We start from the raw sequence: 16,432 nt of genomic DNA on the forward strand, positions 1-16,432 counted from the left end.
CCTATTCACTTTAATTCCCTCCCAAACACATCCATACATGAACAAAAAATCAACATTTGTTGTAATGACCTTGCTTCTTTCGCAGCAGAACCGGAATCTAGTGCTGGACATGGGAACCAGCAGGCCATAATTCCTAATGAGAATCAGCCAGGGCAGCAACAGCAGGTTTAAAAAGGTAAAGATCCACCTCAATCTCTTTCCCAGCTTCTTGAGAGGACTGGAACACAGCCCTATCTGAACCTGGCACAGAGCTTTGTGTAGCTTTTCATTGACCTCAGGAATCCACTGACCTTTGCCCTGGCAGCTACATTTTAGCAGATATTTTGTGCTGCCTGAAGCACGCTCATTTGTCTGCTAAATAAATTGGTTTGTGTCTGTGTGAGTGGAGCGTAGTTGAACTACACCCGTAAGACATGCGCAATCCAGACATCCACCTGTGGGAGCAAAACCCCTATAATAATCTGAACTCCAATATTCTGATCACCCCAATATCTTACCCAATTAGTCTGGCTCCAGATTTTCCAATAAATCTAGGGATTAACAACTCCACTCATCAAGAAATATCATATGTTTTAGCAGAGAAATACATAATAATTGAGAAAGCACTAGTAACTGAGTTGTAGATCAAAAGTGCGGCAACAATTGATTTATTAAAGAGAGTTTAGTAAATAAGGTAGAGAGAAATGCATGAAAATTCCATTAAGGGTTAATTACAGAATAATAAAACATTACCCAAATCAGTCAAATTCAGGCAAACTCTGAGAGTCTAAATCACAAAGAGTACTGACAACATCCCATAAGGAAAAATGCAAGACAAATAGACAAGGTCTCATGAAAGAAGTAAACACTCACCCATCAGCATCAAGCCCCTTCAAAAACAGAATAGCCACCAGGAAAATGAGCCCACTTATAGCAACGCCTAATATTGTTTAGACACAAATCTCATATTCTATTAAAAGGTTCTGCATATGTAGAATGGTATCATCAGGGTTAGGGTGGCATTGGCAAATCAGAAACAGCAATGTGATATTTTAAAACTGTGTAATTATTTCACACAAACCCATTTCTAAAGGTAAGAGAAATCTTCCACCTACTTTCTCAGCAACTGCACTCCAGAGATGGTCAGCACAAAATAAACATTTATCAACAATGGCTTATAGAATTAACACCAACACCTCTCCAGCTGAACTTTAAGCAGATGTTCTTGAATATAGTACTTTAGTAACATGATGGAAGCTTTATTCACAATACACACTTTCAATTACAATAGTCATTATGAACCTTTGATGACATTCATCCGATGCTCCGCGGAAACAAGAGAAGAAAGGGTTTGTAGCAGAACACTGATTGGGAAGAGGAAAGAACAGGAGCAAGATACTCAGAAACCTAAAACTGCCTCCATTTTAAGCAAATGGCTTCTCATATGAAAATTGGACATAACTACTTCAAAGTGTTATTTACATTTCTACATAACTCAGTAAATGTCTGTCAAGTACAACCTCATTACTTAATCCCTTAAGGCTCTATGCATCATTAAAGACTAAACATATCAGAAATGTTAGACTTGACAGGAGACAGGGGACCTGTGTTCTGAAGCCCCTGACAAGGAGCCACCTCTGCAAAATATACAGGGTCTCTTACTGGCTCCTCAGCCTTCCTCATACCGGAGAAATATTTAGATGAACAGGAAAGTACAGTGATATGCTTGTCAACATTTTTTGTAAAGTTGATTTAACCAACCAGAACAAAGAAGTACTGTGTTCTATGCAGAGTCAGTCGCTATGTCACTGCCTCCTTCTTTACCAGAAGTGAAGGTGGAGGCTGTACATTTTGGGGAGTTTTTCTCTTCAGCACTATAAAGAAGGGTTTTTTAACTTGTCCGTGAAATCATGATTAAACAGCACACTTGAATTCTTCCCCAGGGTCATAGTCTCCATTAAATACATGGTAGTCTGGAATACCAATGTAAAATTATGTAAAAAAGTTTTGTATTACACTACATGTGTGACATCACTACTAACATATAATAACAACATTACATCACTTACGCAGTGGGCCCCTGCTAGAACCATTAGGGAGCTCCCACCCAACTCCTGCCCAGGAGAAAGACATTTTACAAAATGCTTTGACCCCTCGCCCTCTCATCTTGCCCTCCTCAGATCTGCAATATCAACATATAAGAAGCACATTTTCAATGAAAAGGCATCCTTCTTTCATGCCCAACGTGATCATGCCAAAAACAGGCCCAGTGAACTCTTTAACATTGTCAGAAAACAAAAAGCCTTCTGCCCCTCCAGAGCTGACGGCCTCAATCAAAAGATGTGAGGAAATTGCCAACTTCTTCTTGGAAAAAAATGCTAAGATTGATAATTCCTTCCCTCAAACTCTAGCCCTGCCTAGCCCCCAAATTTCTATACACATACCTCCTTTTTCTGCACCGTACCTCCCACTTAATCCAACTATTCCAACTATTTCTGGTGACACCCTTTCCAATTTACAAATGAAAAATAGAGCCTCCTGGTCTAATTTCTATCCCATGACTGAGCTTGAAGTCTTTAATATCATTACGAATTGAAAACCGACCTCGCACACCAAAGACCCACTCCAATCTAACCTAGTTCATATCCTTAACCACATCATTGCCCCATGATGGACAAAAATCATTAACACCTCTTTTCCTACTGGATGCGTCCCCGACTCCCTCCAACTCAGGAAAATCACTGCCATCCTTAAAAACCTTGATGCTGACCCTAAAGATCCTAACAACCTCCTTCTCATCTCCGACCTCCCACTTCTGGCCAAAACCCTGGAGAAATGTGCATTACTTCCACTGCACAGCAACATAGGCAAATTCAACTTACTTGATTCCTAACAATTTGGTTTCAGGAAAGGGTGTAGCACAGAAACCGCCATGCTGAACATTGCTGATGACATTCACTGCTCCCTAGACAATGGAGAGGCTTGCCTTCTTATCCTCCTTGACCTTTCTGCAGCATTTGATACAGTCAATCATTCTTCCTCACTGGAATCGCTCAAAGCTCACTCTAGCCTAAATGGATTGGTCCTTAAATCATTCACGTCCTTCCTACAGCACAGAACACAGCAAATAAAAATCATACATCTCCAATACTCAACCTCTTTATGGAACCCCTTACTCTCATTTTTAAACAATCCGGGATCAACTATCACCTCTATAATGATGACACCCAACACTACTATAATATCAAATCCCATACTGATGCACTTCATTTAAACAACACACTGAGCAAGATTCAGTACTAGTTTTAATCCAGCCACCTTAAACTGAACCCTAACAAAACTGAAATTATTTTTTTCCCTCCAAAAAGCAACCGTCTCCCCATCCAAGGCTGGATCTCGGACCTTAACGCCCTCAGCTGTCCGCTCACCTTATCTAACTCTGTAAAATCCCTAGGTTTCCTTCTTGACAAAAATTTGGCACTGAAGGACCATATAAATAACTTGCCAAAAGGAGCACTTTCCACCCTCAGACACCTTCATAACAACAAGCCTTTAATCCCTCAAGACCACTTCAATTGGTTCGTGCATTCACTAGTCCTCTCCAAACTTGACTACGGCGATGCTATCCTCACTGGAACCCCTAAAGTCCACCTAGCCCCCTTAAATCTGTTCTAAACTGGGCGGGCAGGCTCATTACTGACTATAAATGATTTGACCACATCAAACCCTAAATTGGCTGCCCATCAAAGGAAGATTCTTTTATAAGACTGCCTGCATCACGCACAAAGCTCTCCACTCACAATTCCCGTCGTACCTAACAAACAAACTCAAAAAAGCGGGCTGCTCTAGACTGATGAGAAGCTCCACGGCGCTCCTCCTCGTCCCTCCTTTGTTAAAAAAGAAATCCACCCAAACTTGTTCCTTCTCTGGAAATGCTCTGAGCATCTGGAATGCCCTTCCGAGGGACCTGAACTGCAACCACTCCTACCTCAGCTTTAATAAAAACCTAAAATGTCACCTAATCAACAAATATTGGAGTCTATAATTTAATTTATGACCAGGCGACAGGAGAATTCTAACAGAGGGGAGAGGAAAAACGCTTGAAGTTTAGAGCATCCACAGGTTGTGGGGCTTATTTTAAAACTTAAAGTAACCCCACTAAACAAGAAATACTGACCTCCCACACACAGTACACTAAAGTTAGCACCCCTAAATCTTACCCTGGGATTGTTTGTGCTGTTTTAACTGTTCAAACCTTCATGAACTTAGAAAGGTGTGAAGTTTGCAGTGTTAAAAACTTTTGTGGCCCTATCTGGCAGTAGGATACTCGTTCTTTTGCCTAATGAGACAAGAAAGTGCATGCCGGAGAGAGTAAAAAGAGGGTGATGAAGAGAAAAGATATGAGCTGTAAGATAAGCGGATGGAGGAGATGTAGAGAGAAAAATCTCATGCATGTCTACCCCTTCGATGAGAATCAGGAATGCTTAATTCACAGTGTCAAAATGTCAGAATTAAAACATGTTCAAAATTTATTATTTGCAACCAAATCATTGTTGCCACTCATTTATCTTAAAAAGCTAACAATTATTGACAAATGTAATAGTCCTGGCCAATGTTATTTGTATGTCAGTTATTGTGTTTTATGTATATATATATATATATATATATATATATATATATATATATATATATATATATATATATATATATATATATATATATATATATATATATATATATTTGCAATAACAGAATGCTCAGATAGGCAAATAAAATGCCGATTTGGTGGCACACTATAAAAAATAACAGAAATGTAGTTTACTTGTTCAAGCCACACCCTTAATTATATAACACACTCGCACATTTTGTTTAATCTCCCTTAATGGCTGACTTTATTTACCTTGTATCCTATTGTCCACAGCAGAATCTGTCAGCTCAAGTATTTACTTTTGTTATAGGTACACATTTCTCCTCTGACAGTGTTCTTTTGTTTTTCTACAGAAAAGTTGAAAATGTTTAAACCTTCCACGTCCTCCATCATTTTGGACATGTCATTTGGAGTCCAGCTGGAGGTTGAGGTGTCTCCCATCATGCAACTGTACGTGACGGTACAAACTTCCCTCAAGGACGAACTCTGTGGTAAACGGCAATTCTCAAACCATCAAGCAAATGGCTGGATTAATGTTTGTGCAAATGCGTGTAACTTCTTCTGCTTCTTCCCGAAGGGCTTTGTGGAAACCATAACTACGACCAAACGGACGACTTTGTCTGTGCCACCGGTGTGGTTGAAGGAAATGCGTTATGTGCTGCTAACACATGGAAGAACAGCTCTGCCTGCCCCGATGTGTCGTATGATTTTCTGGACCCATGCCTAAATGACACAGCTGGAAGTGAGTTAAAAAAAGTGCAAATTAAAATATGTACAAAAATGAATTAATGCTTTCTTGAACACATCCTTCCAACTCTTCATTCTCTAGCCCAGTGCTTGGCTTGTGCACAGCGCTGGTATAACATAGGCAGCAGTGCAAGCTGTTAAGACACTTAAGTAGGGTGAGGTATATCACTGTCGGGAGCAGTAGCATCAGGTTCCCATTCGTGCACACACAGAAAAGGTGCAGCTTGCGCACTAGTAGAAGAATGCCTCAGATGTGCAGTTGAAGCATGGGTGCAGAATTCCTTTGTTCCTGATCCGTTCTGAACTACCACGGGGCATATTTACAAGGGCTTTATCTCCCCTTTTTTGGCTTACAAAGCCAAAAAAGCGGAGATAAAACCAGCGCCCTATTTACAAGAGAGTGCTAACATGCATAATTGCATGTTAGCACCCTTTTTCCCAATGAGATGCAAAGTGGGCGTTACTGGGCGTACCCCAGATGGAGTACCTTGCAAATATTGCTGATGTTTACATTGCGATATTTACAAGGCAGCCTACATGATTTTAGCACACATTAGATTTTGGCGAAAACGCCTCTTTTCGCCAAATTCTAACATCTGCTAAAATCCTGATTTAGCCATCCCTAACAGAAGGGTGGATTATTCTGATACAGGTTATTGTCCTTTTGCAGGGTACATCGCTGGAGATAACCTCACTATCTCTGGAATCTTCATCGCCCAGGAGTAACGTGTTGTTAATAACGCGCTACCAGGGCGTTTTCACTTCACAAGGAAGCAAAGTCTAAAAATCCTAACGTCTAAAGGACATCACTAATGGAGGATGCTAGTAACGTGACTGAGAAAGTGAATTCCCATTACATCATACCATACCCCCTCCTTCCAAATCATGCACTCTCCTTCAAAGTAAACATTCCTGCAGTACCTAAGCTTTTCAGGTCGAACCTAGACAGCGCATGCGCTGTCGCAAAACCTCTAGTAAACACAAAATGGAGGGTAGCTTGTCCTGCAGCTTGCCATTGCTCAACTCTGACATTGCACTTCTTACCTGGCTTATTTTTGGCTGTCGACCCGATAGGTCACTTCCATTTATTGCGGAAGCAGCACAGCCTAACTACAGTTTTCGTCTGATTTCATGTTTTATGTGTCTCGGGGGAGGACTTTTTTTAGGATTTTTACAGCCCAGCATGCTGAGTTGCAGCATGACACACACTTAAATACATTAGATTTATAAACACCCCGTCTTTCTGCACCCCCTCTCGTCACTCGCTTCAGTTCAAAAGCATTTTCACTCTTAGCTTGGTGCCGGCGCGGGTCACCGCAATGAATTATTCAGAGCAATAGACACGGGCGTTTAGGGAGCACACATGCATTAATGCAGTTTAGAACTTTGGGGGTGGGCGCCAAGGAGGGGCACTGGGAGGGCGGCTAACTTTTGATTGCGGATTATGCAGGCCAGCAGAGCCTCTCGCCGGAATTTAAGGCGGCTCGCACAAGTGAGGCCAGCCGTGGACGCTGTCTGTCAAAAACCCAGCCTCGCTCCAGGCAAACCACAACAAACCCATAGACTGATATGGGGTTATTCCCAACGTGCCATTTCAATTGTGTCCGGGCCATAAATGATCGGGCTTCAAACTCCGGACCGGTTAATTCCTTGCCGGAGCCTGTGGCTAATGTTGCAATGCAAGGCAGGGGAACAACCATTCTCGGTCACCTCCCGTACCCTGCTGGACAGGTATAAGTGCACCCTGGAACCCGGCTCTACCTCCCTTCAACCACCCACTCCAACTCACACTCCCGCTGACAATTTCTGCTTGGTCAGAACAGACTGAAAGTTTCAGTCGTGTTTTTTCCCGCAAAATGGTGACAAATTGCGTGGTAAAGCACCAACCGCCAGATTCATCATTCTCCCGTTTTGCGAGGCCCTAATAGCGATTCATAGCGAATCGCTATTAAGGACTCGCAAAACGGGATTCATGTAGGAATCGCAATATTTTTTGCGATTCCTACACATTCTTTATTTGCGATTAGCAAATTGCTAATCGCAAATAAGGAAAAACTCCCCATGCATTCCTATGGGCCAAAAGGCCCATAGGAATGACTGGTGAGTATTCCTTATTTGCGATTAGCAATTTGCTAATCGCAAATAAGATAGCGATTTGAAGGGTGCCAGGGGTGTCCAAAGGACACCCTGTAGCACCCCTCAAATGATCTGTGACACAGGTGTTGCACACTCACATGTCCAAAGGACATGTGTGCGTGTAACATGCAACTCAGAAAAATGCATTTAAATGCATTTTTCGGAGTTTTCGCAATTTACCGCGAGGTCCGACCTCGCAGTAAATTGCGCCTGGAAATTGCGAATTCGCAAATTTAAATAGGATGTTGAATTGCATATAAGGAATCTCAAATAGAGATTCCTTAAATGTCATTCCTCGCGAAATTTCGAGATCGCAATTAGCGATTTTTACATTTGGGATGCTGAATCCCAAATGCAAAAATCGCTCTCGCAAAGGGCCGGATTCTCAGAATCTGGCCCTTTGCGAGCGCAAAAAAGCTTGATGAATCAGGCTGCAAGTAACACAGGTCCGAGCACTTATTCCCACTTTCCTGCAGAGATACCAGCTACTCATTTTAATTACAGCATCCCGGTATCTTCACACCAAAGTTTAGCCTTTTGTAATAAAGGCCAAAGACTGCATTGTTTCCATTATACACAGAAAAGTTGTAAGTCCGCAGCAGTGTAGTTAGGTACATTTTGCCCAAATTTCTCTAGGCTTGTTTTTTTTCTCGCGTTTTAATTTAGCCAACCAAATCGAATGCGACTCCTCGGCCAGTGGCAAGAGAGGGGAGGGCGCCGCTTCTTTCACCTCCAAACGGCTTGTCTTGCCCCTAAAAGGTATTGTCCTAGTCTTTCCCTGCCTAATAATTTTCTGTAATGTGTCCTTAAATAACCCCTCCGAGTCTGCCTTTCTTCAGTGGCTTTGCCGAGTTATCCAAAGGCGCCCTTGAAAAGTCGGCTGCCCCGGTGGCACACAGGGGTTGGCGTTCAAGCGGAGAGCCCCGTCATGTGCAGAACGGTGAAACAACTGCGTGGATTTGTATAATAATCTGACAATACTAAGGGCCATATGTATGAAACATTTTGGCAGCAAAATAAGGAATCGCGAAATTTGCTATTCCTTATTTTGCAATTGCACTTAAGGAATCGCAAATTGTGCGATTCCTTAAATGCAATGTATAAAAGGAAAATTAATTCAAAAATGCCCATAAGGATTCGCAAATTACCACCAACTTCTAGTTGGTGGTGAGTTGCGAATTCTTTTAAAAAAGCAATTTATTTACAATCCAAAGCTGCCATTTGACGCTCATACATGCCCTTAGGGCATGTATGTGCGCCATATCCCCACACATGTCATTTTCAGGGGTGCAGCAGGGTGTTCTTGTGACACCCCTGCACCCTTGAAAATATTCCTAAATTGCGATTCCTATAGGCCTCCTGGCCCATAGAAATGAATGGGAAATTTACGATTAGCAATTTGCTAATCGCAATTTAGGAATGTTAAGGAATCGCTAAAAATAAGCGATTTCCTACATACATACCATTTTGCAATTTCTAAATAGCAATTCCTTAAAAATCGCTATTTAGAAATCGCAAATGGTCATGATGATACATATGGCCCTAAGAGTTTATAACTCTACTCCTACAATAGTAGTCTTCTTTCATGACCTCAAATGTCGATGGACACCGTTCTGCCTGCCAAGATTCAAACCTATAGCTGTCAACCTCTACAGATCTGAAGAGAAAGCACTTATATCACTGAGCTCCCCATGATGACGTGGCCTATGGTCCGGTGGTATGGTCCTAAAGCTCTCTCGCACATTTGCGATTTTGGTACAGTTAGTAATGTATCAAGGTGTGAAGATGGGCCAGTCCGTTAATCGCACCCTTCAGATGTCTGTATGTGACCCACAGCTCATAGGTTGAAAACATGGCAGGGCTGGATCAGGCTTTCATTCTAATTTTAGAAAATTGAGTTTGTTGATATTGGGAGAGAATATTTAATTATAATGTTTGTAAGGTGTGTTCTCGGAAGAACAGTAACAGGACAGTCATATCACCTATAATCCTTTTCGATATTTTTCCTTGTAAAGTTACTCAAAGTTACCTAGATTAATGAATAATTTAGACAGACACGTTTTGTTTATATTGAAAACATGCATTTCCAACTGCTCTTTTGTAGTTGTTGAAAGTGTCTCAGATGCACGAGTCTGTGTCCTGCTCCTTTAGATTCATGTTTTGCCTTCTTCACAACGAAAATGTGTACCATGATTGGGCTTTCTGTAGAATCTAACAGATGTTTCACCATGTGTGTGTGTTGTAATGTTTTTATTTATTTAAATTGCACGGTGCAATTTAGTTTTTTGTTTGATGGATGGGGTAGTACAATGTACTTTTTTATTTCTGTTCCTGTTGTGTAGCTGTCTGGATCGGTCGTGGTTTAAGAATCGGGTATTTGTAAATGTTGAGGCTGCATGAAGATTGCATAACGTTAGAGTTTAGGAGTGTCTCCAGCATGCCAGCGCCATATTTGCTATTGTCGTGATTTAGGATCTGTTGATGGGGTCATGGGTTTTGTATGGAGTGATTGAGGAACTCTACCATGACTATTTTACATGTATTAACTTTGCCAGGATTTGTTTTCTGGAAAGACATAGCTTGATAAGATGATTTAGAGTTTTGCCAGTGGAATTTTTGTACATGTGTTTCAGATGCACCCCCTCTGCTCCACTGGCAAAGAAAATTCACCCATTTTGGAAATCTTTTCCATGGCAACCGTGGTTTCTTCATCACAGTGACTATCCTCCATGGGCAAGGCCTCTATATTGGTGATAATCCTGTCAGCAGTGGCATAACAAAACTTAAGATGGCCCCCTTGCAAACTACATGGAGGGGGCCCTGACGCTCTGGACCCAATCAGGAGCTCTCAGCCGAAGCCTGTGGACAGGGCTGGAAGGGCCCCCCTGGAGCTTGCCACTCAATGAGTTAGGGAAGGCTTTAAGTATCCTGTAACAGACCAGCCCCTTCTAGGCAAAAATGTCAATTTTTCTCATGGGTAAATGCAGAAGAGAAGAACTAAGAATTTATGTTTGCCATTCTAAGTCACTGCTCAGCTTGCATGCACTTGCAGGTGCAGGTTACTTGGCACAATGCTCTTCTGGTCTCATAACTACTTTGGCTGGCTTGGGTTTCTACCTACGCATATTCAACTGCAGTATTTGGACTGGCCAGCAGCATTTCAACTGGGACTTTAGACTATTTCCTAGCCCAGAGGAAGGGGGCTGCCCACCAGCCTCACGCTCAGGAATCACTGACAGCAGCCTGATTCGCACTGGTCCAAGTCCAAATGATGTGAAGTTATCTGGAGGTCAGATCTAGCGTATATTCACAAATTCAGACACACAGCACCTGTTCCTCTGAGAATCACAATTAGCACATCATTGCAGTTTAATTTACAGCCATCCAGGCTGGGCCACCGTTGCTCTGTTCAGAAAGGAGTCCAGACAAACTCTTTCCACACCAGAATGCAATACTCCCTACATGGCTACTCTGAGGAGTAATTATGTGGATTCTCTCCAGAACGTTCCTGAAACAAAGAATAACAGAGAATGTGGTGGTAGTTGTCTTCTGCCAGTAGCATCCATCTTCCAGATGGCATTCTAACACTAAAGTTAAGGTTCTGTCTTAGGTACAGGTATTCATTATGAAAAGCACCAGTAATGTTTGAAAAGCTTTTCTCATACTCATTCATTAATATGTATCTACTATTGCACTGCAAAGATGTTTTACAAGCTGGAAAGTCACGTAAAAAATACTAAAAGCTGAAGGTCCCCTCATCAGCCCCAAGCCTCTCAGTTTAATTTATATGGGAAGACGAGTAAGCAATTCTCCTAGATGTAGCTATTTACCACAAAAAACATTAAGCAACAAACAACCAACAACATTGTTCTCGGGTGAGGGGAACACTGGTGTGCTCTTTTTGAAAACTTATCTCCACGAAGCAATAACACAGAGTTAACTTTCTTTGCAGATGAATATGTTAAAAAGTGCGATTTGCTGAATGACCGCACAGGTCCATTCTCAGCCTGTCACGTGGAGATCAATCCGACAATTTACTACAAGGTATGTTGTACTTTTTTGTTATGCTCATATGTGGAGGGTGTACACATTGTATAAGGATTCAACTGCCACTATTGTGGAGACAGTATTTTTTTCTTCCTAAAAAGTTGCCACTCGGTGATTAATTAAAAGAAGTCTCCAGAGAGCATGTGGAATGCGACTCACGGTGCATGAAAAAGAGTTTGAATCAAACACCTAAAATGCATTGTCATTCTAAATAGCCTTTACTTGTACGGCTACTAATTTGCTGTGCAAGCATCTTATGACAGTGGCTTTCAGATACAATTGACACATTGGATGAAGTCATAAAATAGATTTTCAAGCTATATGTATATGTGGATAAATATATATATTATATATATATATATATATATATCTATATATATATATATATATATATATATATATATATATATATATATATATATATAGATATATATATATATATATCTATATATATATATATATATATATATATATATATATATATATATACATACACACACACACACACACACACATATATATATATATATATTGCTACGTTATTTTGGCATCGATCATGTGCCCCTACACCCCAGAGGAGTAGACAGACTGTTAAGTCTCCGGAGACTAGAATCGAGATTCATAATAGATCTTCAAACCAAGAACCCGTCTGGGTTAAATATAGGGGAAGAATTAACAGTGCACCTGGGTAGACGATGATGAATCCCTTTGACCACTCCAGGTTTAAGATTTAGATGTTGTATGTAAATCTCTCCTGAACCAAGATCCATTCTAGTACACATTATGAAATTTTCTTTGTTGAATTCAGATTTAGTAACATCAACCTAGAATTCTGTATATATTCTCTTATGCCTTCTGTACATTTTGTTTAAGTTTTCTCACCTGTCCAATCCTACGCATTATAGTCACACATATTCTTTGCTAAAGGCTAGTTCGAAAACCGATATGAATTAAGGGAACTGATTATTCATCTTAAGCAATGCAAGTGTGAAGAAAATCATGTGTTTTTTGAAGTGATTATATTTAATGAAATTTCCTAGTCACTAGAATTCACTCAAATGTTATACATTACAGTATAATTGATTGCACTTTTGGACAGGTCATTTCTCCGGATGACATATCATTTTATGTTACCGGAGCAATGCCGATACACGGCTAGATCTTTTTTCTGTCATCGGTGTGTAAAGTACAGCGAGATGATCACTAAATGCACGAGGGATTATTCCTCGGTTTGCTTGCCAGTTTAACGCCGATTCACGGCATTATGATTTTCTAGCAACTGGCAGTGGCGAATAGTCTGTACCAAGTCTATGATGTCTAATTACATTTAAAGGAATGTAAAAACGTTTTAACATGATTCAACATTAACGTTTTCTTTTCATGTAATGTGTTACAATATGGCTGCCACATTTTACTTTTGTTTGACATCACGTCTAAATACTTCTGTTATGTTGTCCGCTCTCAGTTTTTATGGGGGCGTAAACATAAAATGTCGCGAGAAACTGTGTGTCGGCGACACTGAGGAAGGACTGCTGTCCGAAACGCGTTTGTCATCTTTGCTGTGGGCCGTGAATAAAATCTAGTGCCATACCCGGAGTGCTTCAGGTCTTCTTTCCGAGTGGCGAGGGAGACCAACGAGCTTGAATATATATATATATATATATATATATATATATATTTCCATTCACTTCGCTCGATGCTGCAGCATCCCAGTCATACTGCTTAGACTGGCTTTCAGAACGAACAAGTCAGACCCAACTTCTTGTGCAAAACAGTGTTTTATTCCATCAATATAAGAGAATAACACCCAAGCAATTCCGCATGACGCGTTTCGCCTCTAGCCAGAGGCTTGATCACATGATACCTTGCTGAAAATAGATGAGGATACTTATGGAGCTCATGGACTTCAAAGGGGAGGCACAGAATGTCATTTGCCTTAATGTACCAAAACTGTTCGCATTAGCGAGATGGTGTCTTTTTTTGTTACATAAATGGCGCAGTGCCCATGTATATATTTATACACACATGCATATAGCTTGAAAATCTATTTTATGTGTGTATATATATATATATATACATAATATATATATATATATATATACACACATAAAATAGATTTTCAAGCTATATGCATGTGTGTATAAATATATACATGGGCATATATATATATATATATATATATATATATATATATATATATATATATATATATATATATATATATATATATATATATATATATGTTCTCCATTGTTGGTTCCATTTGCCGATTATGCAGCGCTCAGAACGGGTGCGGCGCCCTGCAGCTGAACCACGCTGCTAACACATTAATCACTATTCCTCCAAGGAAGAACAAATCGGGTCGCACTCCACAGGTCGATTTTGCGATTTTTTTTATTTTTCTTTACATTCCAAAAACAAGGGCAGTTGTTAAGATCTACGCGTTTCGGTATTCCAAATACCTTGCTCACGATCACTGCAAGCAAGGTATTTGGAATACCGAAACGCGTAGATCTTAACAACTGCCCTTGTTTTTGTGTGTAAGTGCACTTACTTATTTTGGTATTCACAGAAGGCACTTACTCATCAATGAGTAAGGGCCATCTGTGAATACGAAAATGAGTACCCTACGTGCCTTAAGTTAGTTCTGAGAATCAGGCCATACCTATTCAAGTGTAAGTGTCAGCCTCTCCCATTCCTCCCTGCCCAGGAAGACCCATCAGAATGCAGATGAGTGCAGACTGCAGGTGATCCTTACCTTCCTGTGGTTGTGACTGTCTAGTGGGAATGCACAAAGTGCAGCTGTCACCCAACCCAGATGTGTGTTGGAAACAGGCTGTAAGGCAAAAAAAAGCAAAGAGCAGAGAAATGTCCAGTTTCTAAAAGTGGCATTTCTAAAACAGTAGTGATATATCCAACTTCACCAGTAAAAAGGATATATCAAGAACATTCCAAACATATAAAACATTTAAAAGGTACCGCTCTCTGATCATGATTTGAGCTTAAAAGTATATTAAGGAATTCCCAGTGCTAGCCTAAGAGAGGAGATGGCCTTACAGAAGTGAAAAGCAAAATAGGCTTGTTGTCACTACCAGGAGAAAGTACATAACTTAACTTTTTCTTGCATAGCACCCTGTACTCTCCTTACCAGGATGTTCCTTAGGGGTGACTTATTTATAATACAAGGGGAGAGAAGTTAAGCTTAGCAAGTTGTTTTCAATGCCATGAAGAGATAGTTCAATTCATGTCCTGAAAGTCTCAGCTGAATCTCCACTATTATTCCAAAACATCCAGAAGTAGCTCTTGTTTTCACCATTAACGAGATAAGTCCACTCAGAAGAGTACTTCTGACAAGGGTCCCTCAATATTTTAGACCTACTGAGCTTTGATCATTTACCTCCATTTTAGCTCTGATTCGCCATATGCAAGAGTTCTTCAACCTTCTCCTTTCTTTACTCTTTGGCCAGCTTTCTTCCGCCACTACTCGGGATCCCACAGCACCCATTCCTTCATTGGGGTCTGAATCTGAATCATTCACCACCACAGCTTCAGCTTCTTCAAGTTCAGATTCAGCTTCAAATTTGCCAATACCCCCTTCAGATCGTTCAAGTGTTGTCTCAGGCTCTGTCGGGTTGTCTACAGCTTGGCTAATCTCTTCCCATGGCCCTTCAACTACTAGTGGCGTCTCTTCTGGGAGAGTGCGCTGTTAATCGTTGAAGGGGACATGGGAATCTATGAGTGTAGGACACGTGCATCCAATTAGGAAGACCACTGCACCTCACAGCAGTCGTAGTGACCAAAATCACCTGGTACGGGCCATACCAATGGGGCTCAAGGCAGTTCTTTCTAACATGTTTCTTCACCAGGACTAAGTTCATGGCACTGATCCAGATGTGTTTGTGCTGTCGCCACTTCAACTTGGTGAGGCGACAAATTCATCAGCCAATCCTTTACACAAATCGTCTGTAATGTTCTCAAGAATTTTTCATTTACAGCAGGCAAATGATTACCCCTGCCCATGATTATTTCATGAGGCGACAATCTTGTCCTTTGATCTGGGACACTGCAAGGACTAATCAGCACAAGAAGCAAAGAATCAAGCCATTTTAGAGATGTTGAAGCTTATACTTCAGTCAACCTGAATTTTAGAGTGTCGTTGACCTGTTCCAGGATACCTGAATCATCTTGCCTATTACTGTAATGTAATCTGCTCCACCTTTAACACTGCACATAGCATTCTCAGAACCCCATTATTAAAATGAGTTCCTCAGTCTGATTTCAAAGAGGTTGGAAATCCGAATCTTGGAATGAGTACCCTCAACAACAGGTTTGCTACAGCGAGGCTTTCACATCTCCTAGTCTGATGCTCATCACTACTAATGCACCTTAATGCACTGCACATTGGCATTTCAATGAAGTCCAGCTGCATTCTGTTTAAAGGACCTCCAGATCTTCCTATGTGACTCAGTGTAACAGCAGTTTGCGTTCCCACATTCATTTGCTGGCAAATCACACACCTGTAACATAATGCTTCAGCCATCACTGAAACTTCAGGTTAAACCAAGTCTGTCTGAACAACTTCGCCGTGACAGCCCTTCCTAAATGCATCAACCCTTGATAATTCATTATCATCGATGGCAACAAACTATTAGGCAGTACCGGTCTTCCATCTCCTGAAATATAAATATCATCATCTCATTTCACACATCCTGCTCAGATCCAACATTGCTGTTCTCCTCTTGTAATTACTTTATTTTCACCCATGTATCAGTAATGGTCCTCAAGATGTTGAAAGTGGTTTCTTCAGCTCCCTCATTTGTATATTCACCATTAAAAGTGCAAATATTTAATGCACAGTAATGTGCAATTTCGTCT

General features: G+C 40.8%; 1 protein-coding gene across 1 annotated transcript in view; it reads left to right on the plus strand.

Moving 5' to 3' along the window:
- LOC147733203 (mucin-2-like) overlaps window positions 1–16,432 on the plus strand; it is a 182,628-nt gene that overhangs the window by 7,300 nt on the left and 158,896 nt on the right. Inside the window, exons 2-3 of the mRNA XM_086956020.1 lie at window positions 4,981–5,118; window positions 5,205–5,369. Coding sequence (XP_086812146.1) covers window positions 4,981–5,118; window positions 5,205–5,369 — 303 coding nt within the window. The remainder of the gene's footprint in view (window positions 1–4,980; window positions 5,119–5,204; window positions 5,370–16,432) is intronic.

Source organism: Lissotriton vulgaris, chromosome 2_1 (genome assembly GCF_964263255.1).
Source record: "Lissotriton vulgaris chromosome 2_1, aLisVul1.2, whole genome shotgun sequence".
Lineage (NCBI taxonomy): Eukaryota > Metazoa > Chordata > Amphibia > Caudata > Salamandridae > Lissotriton > Lissotriton vulgaris.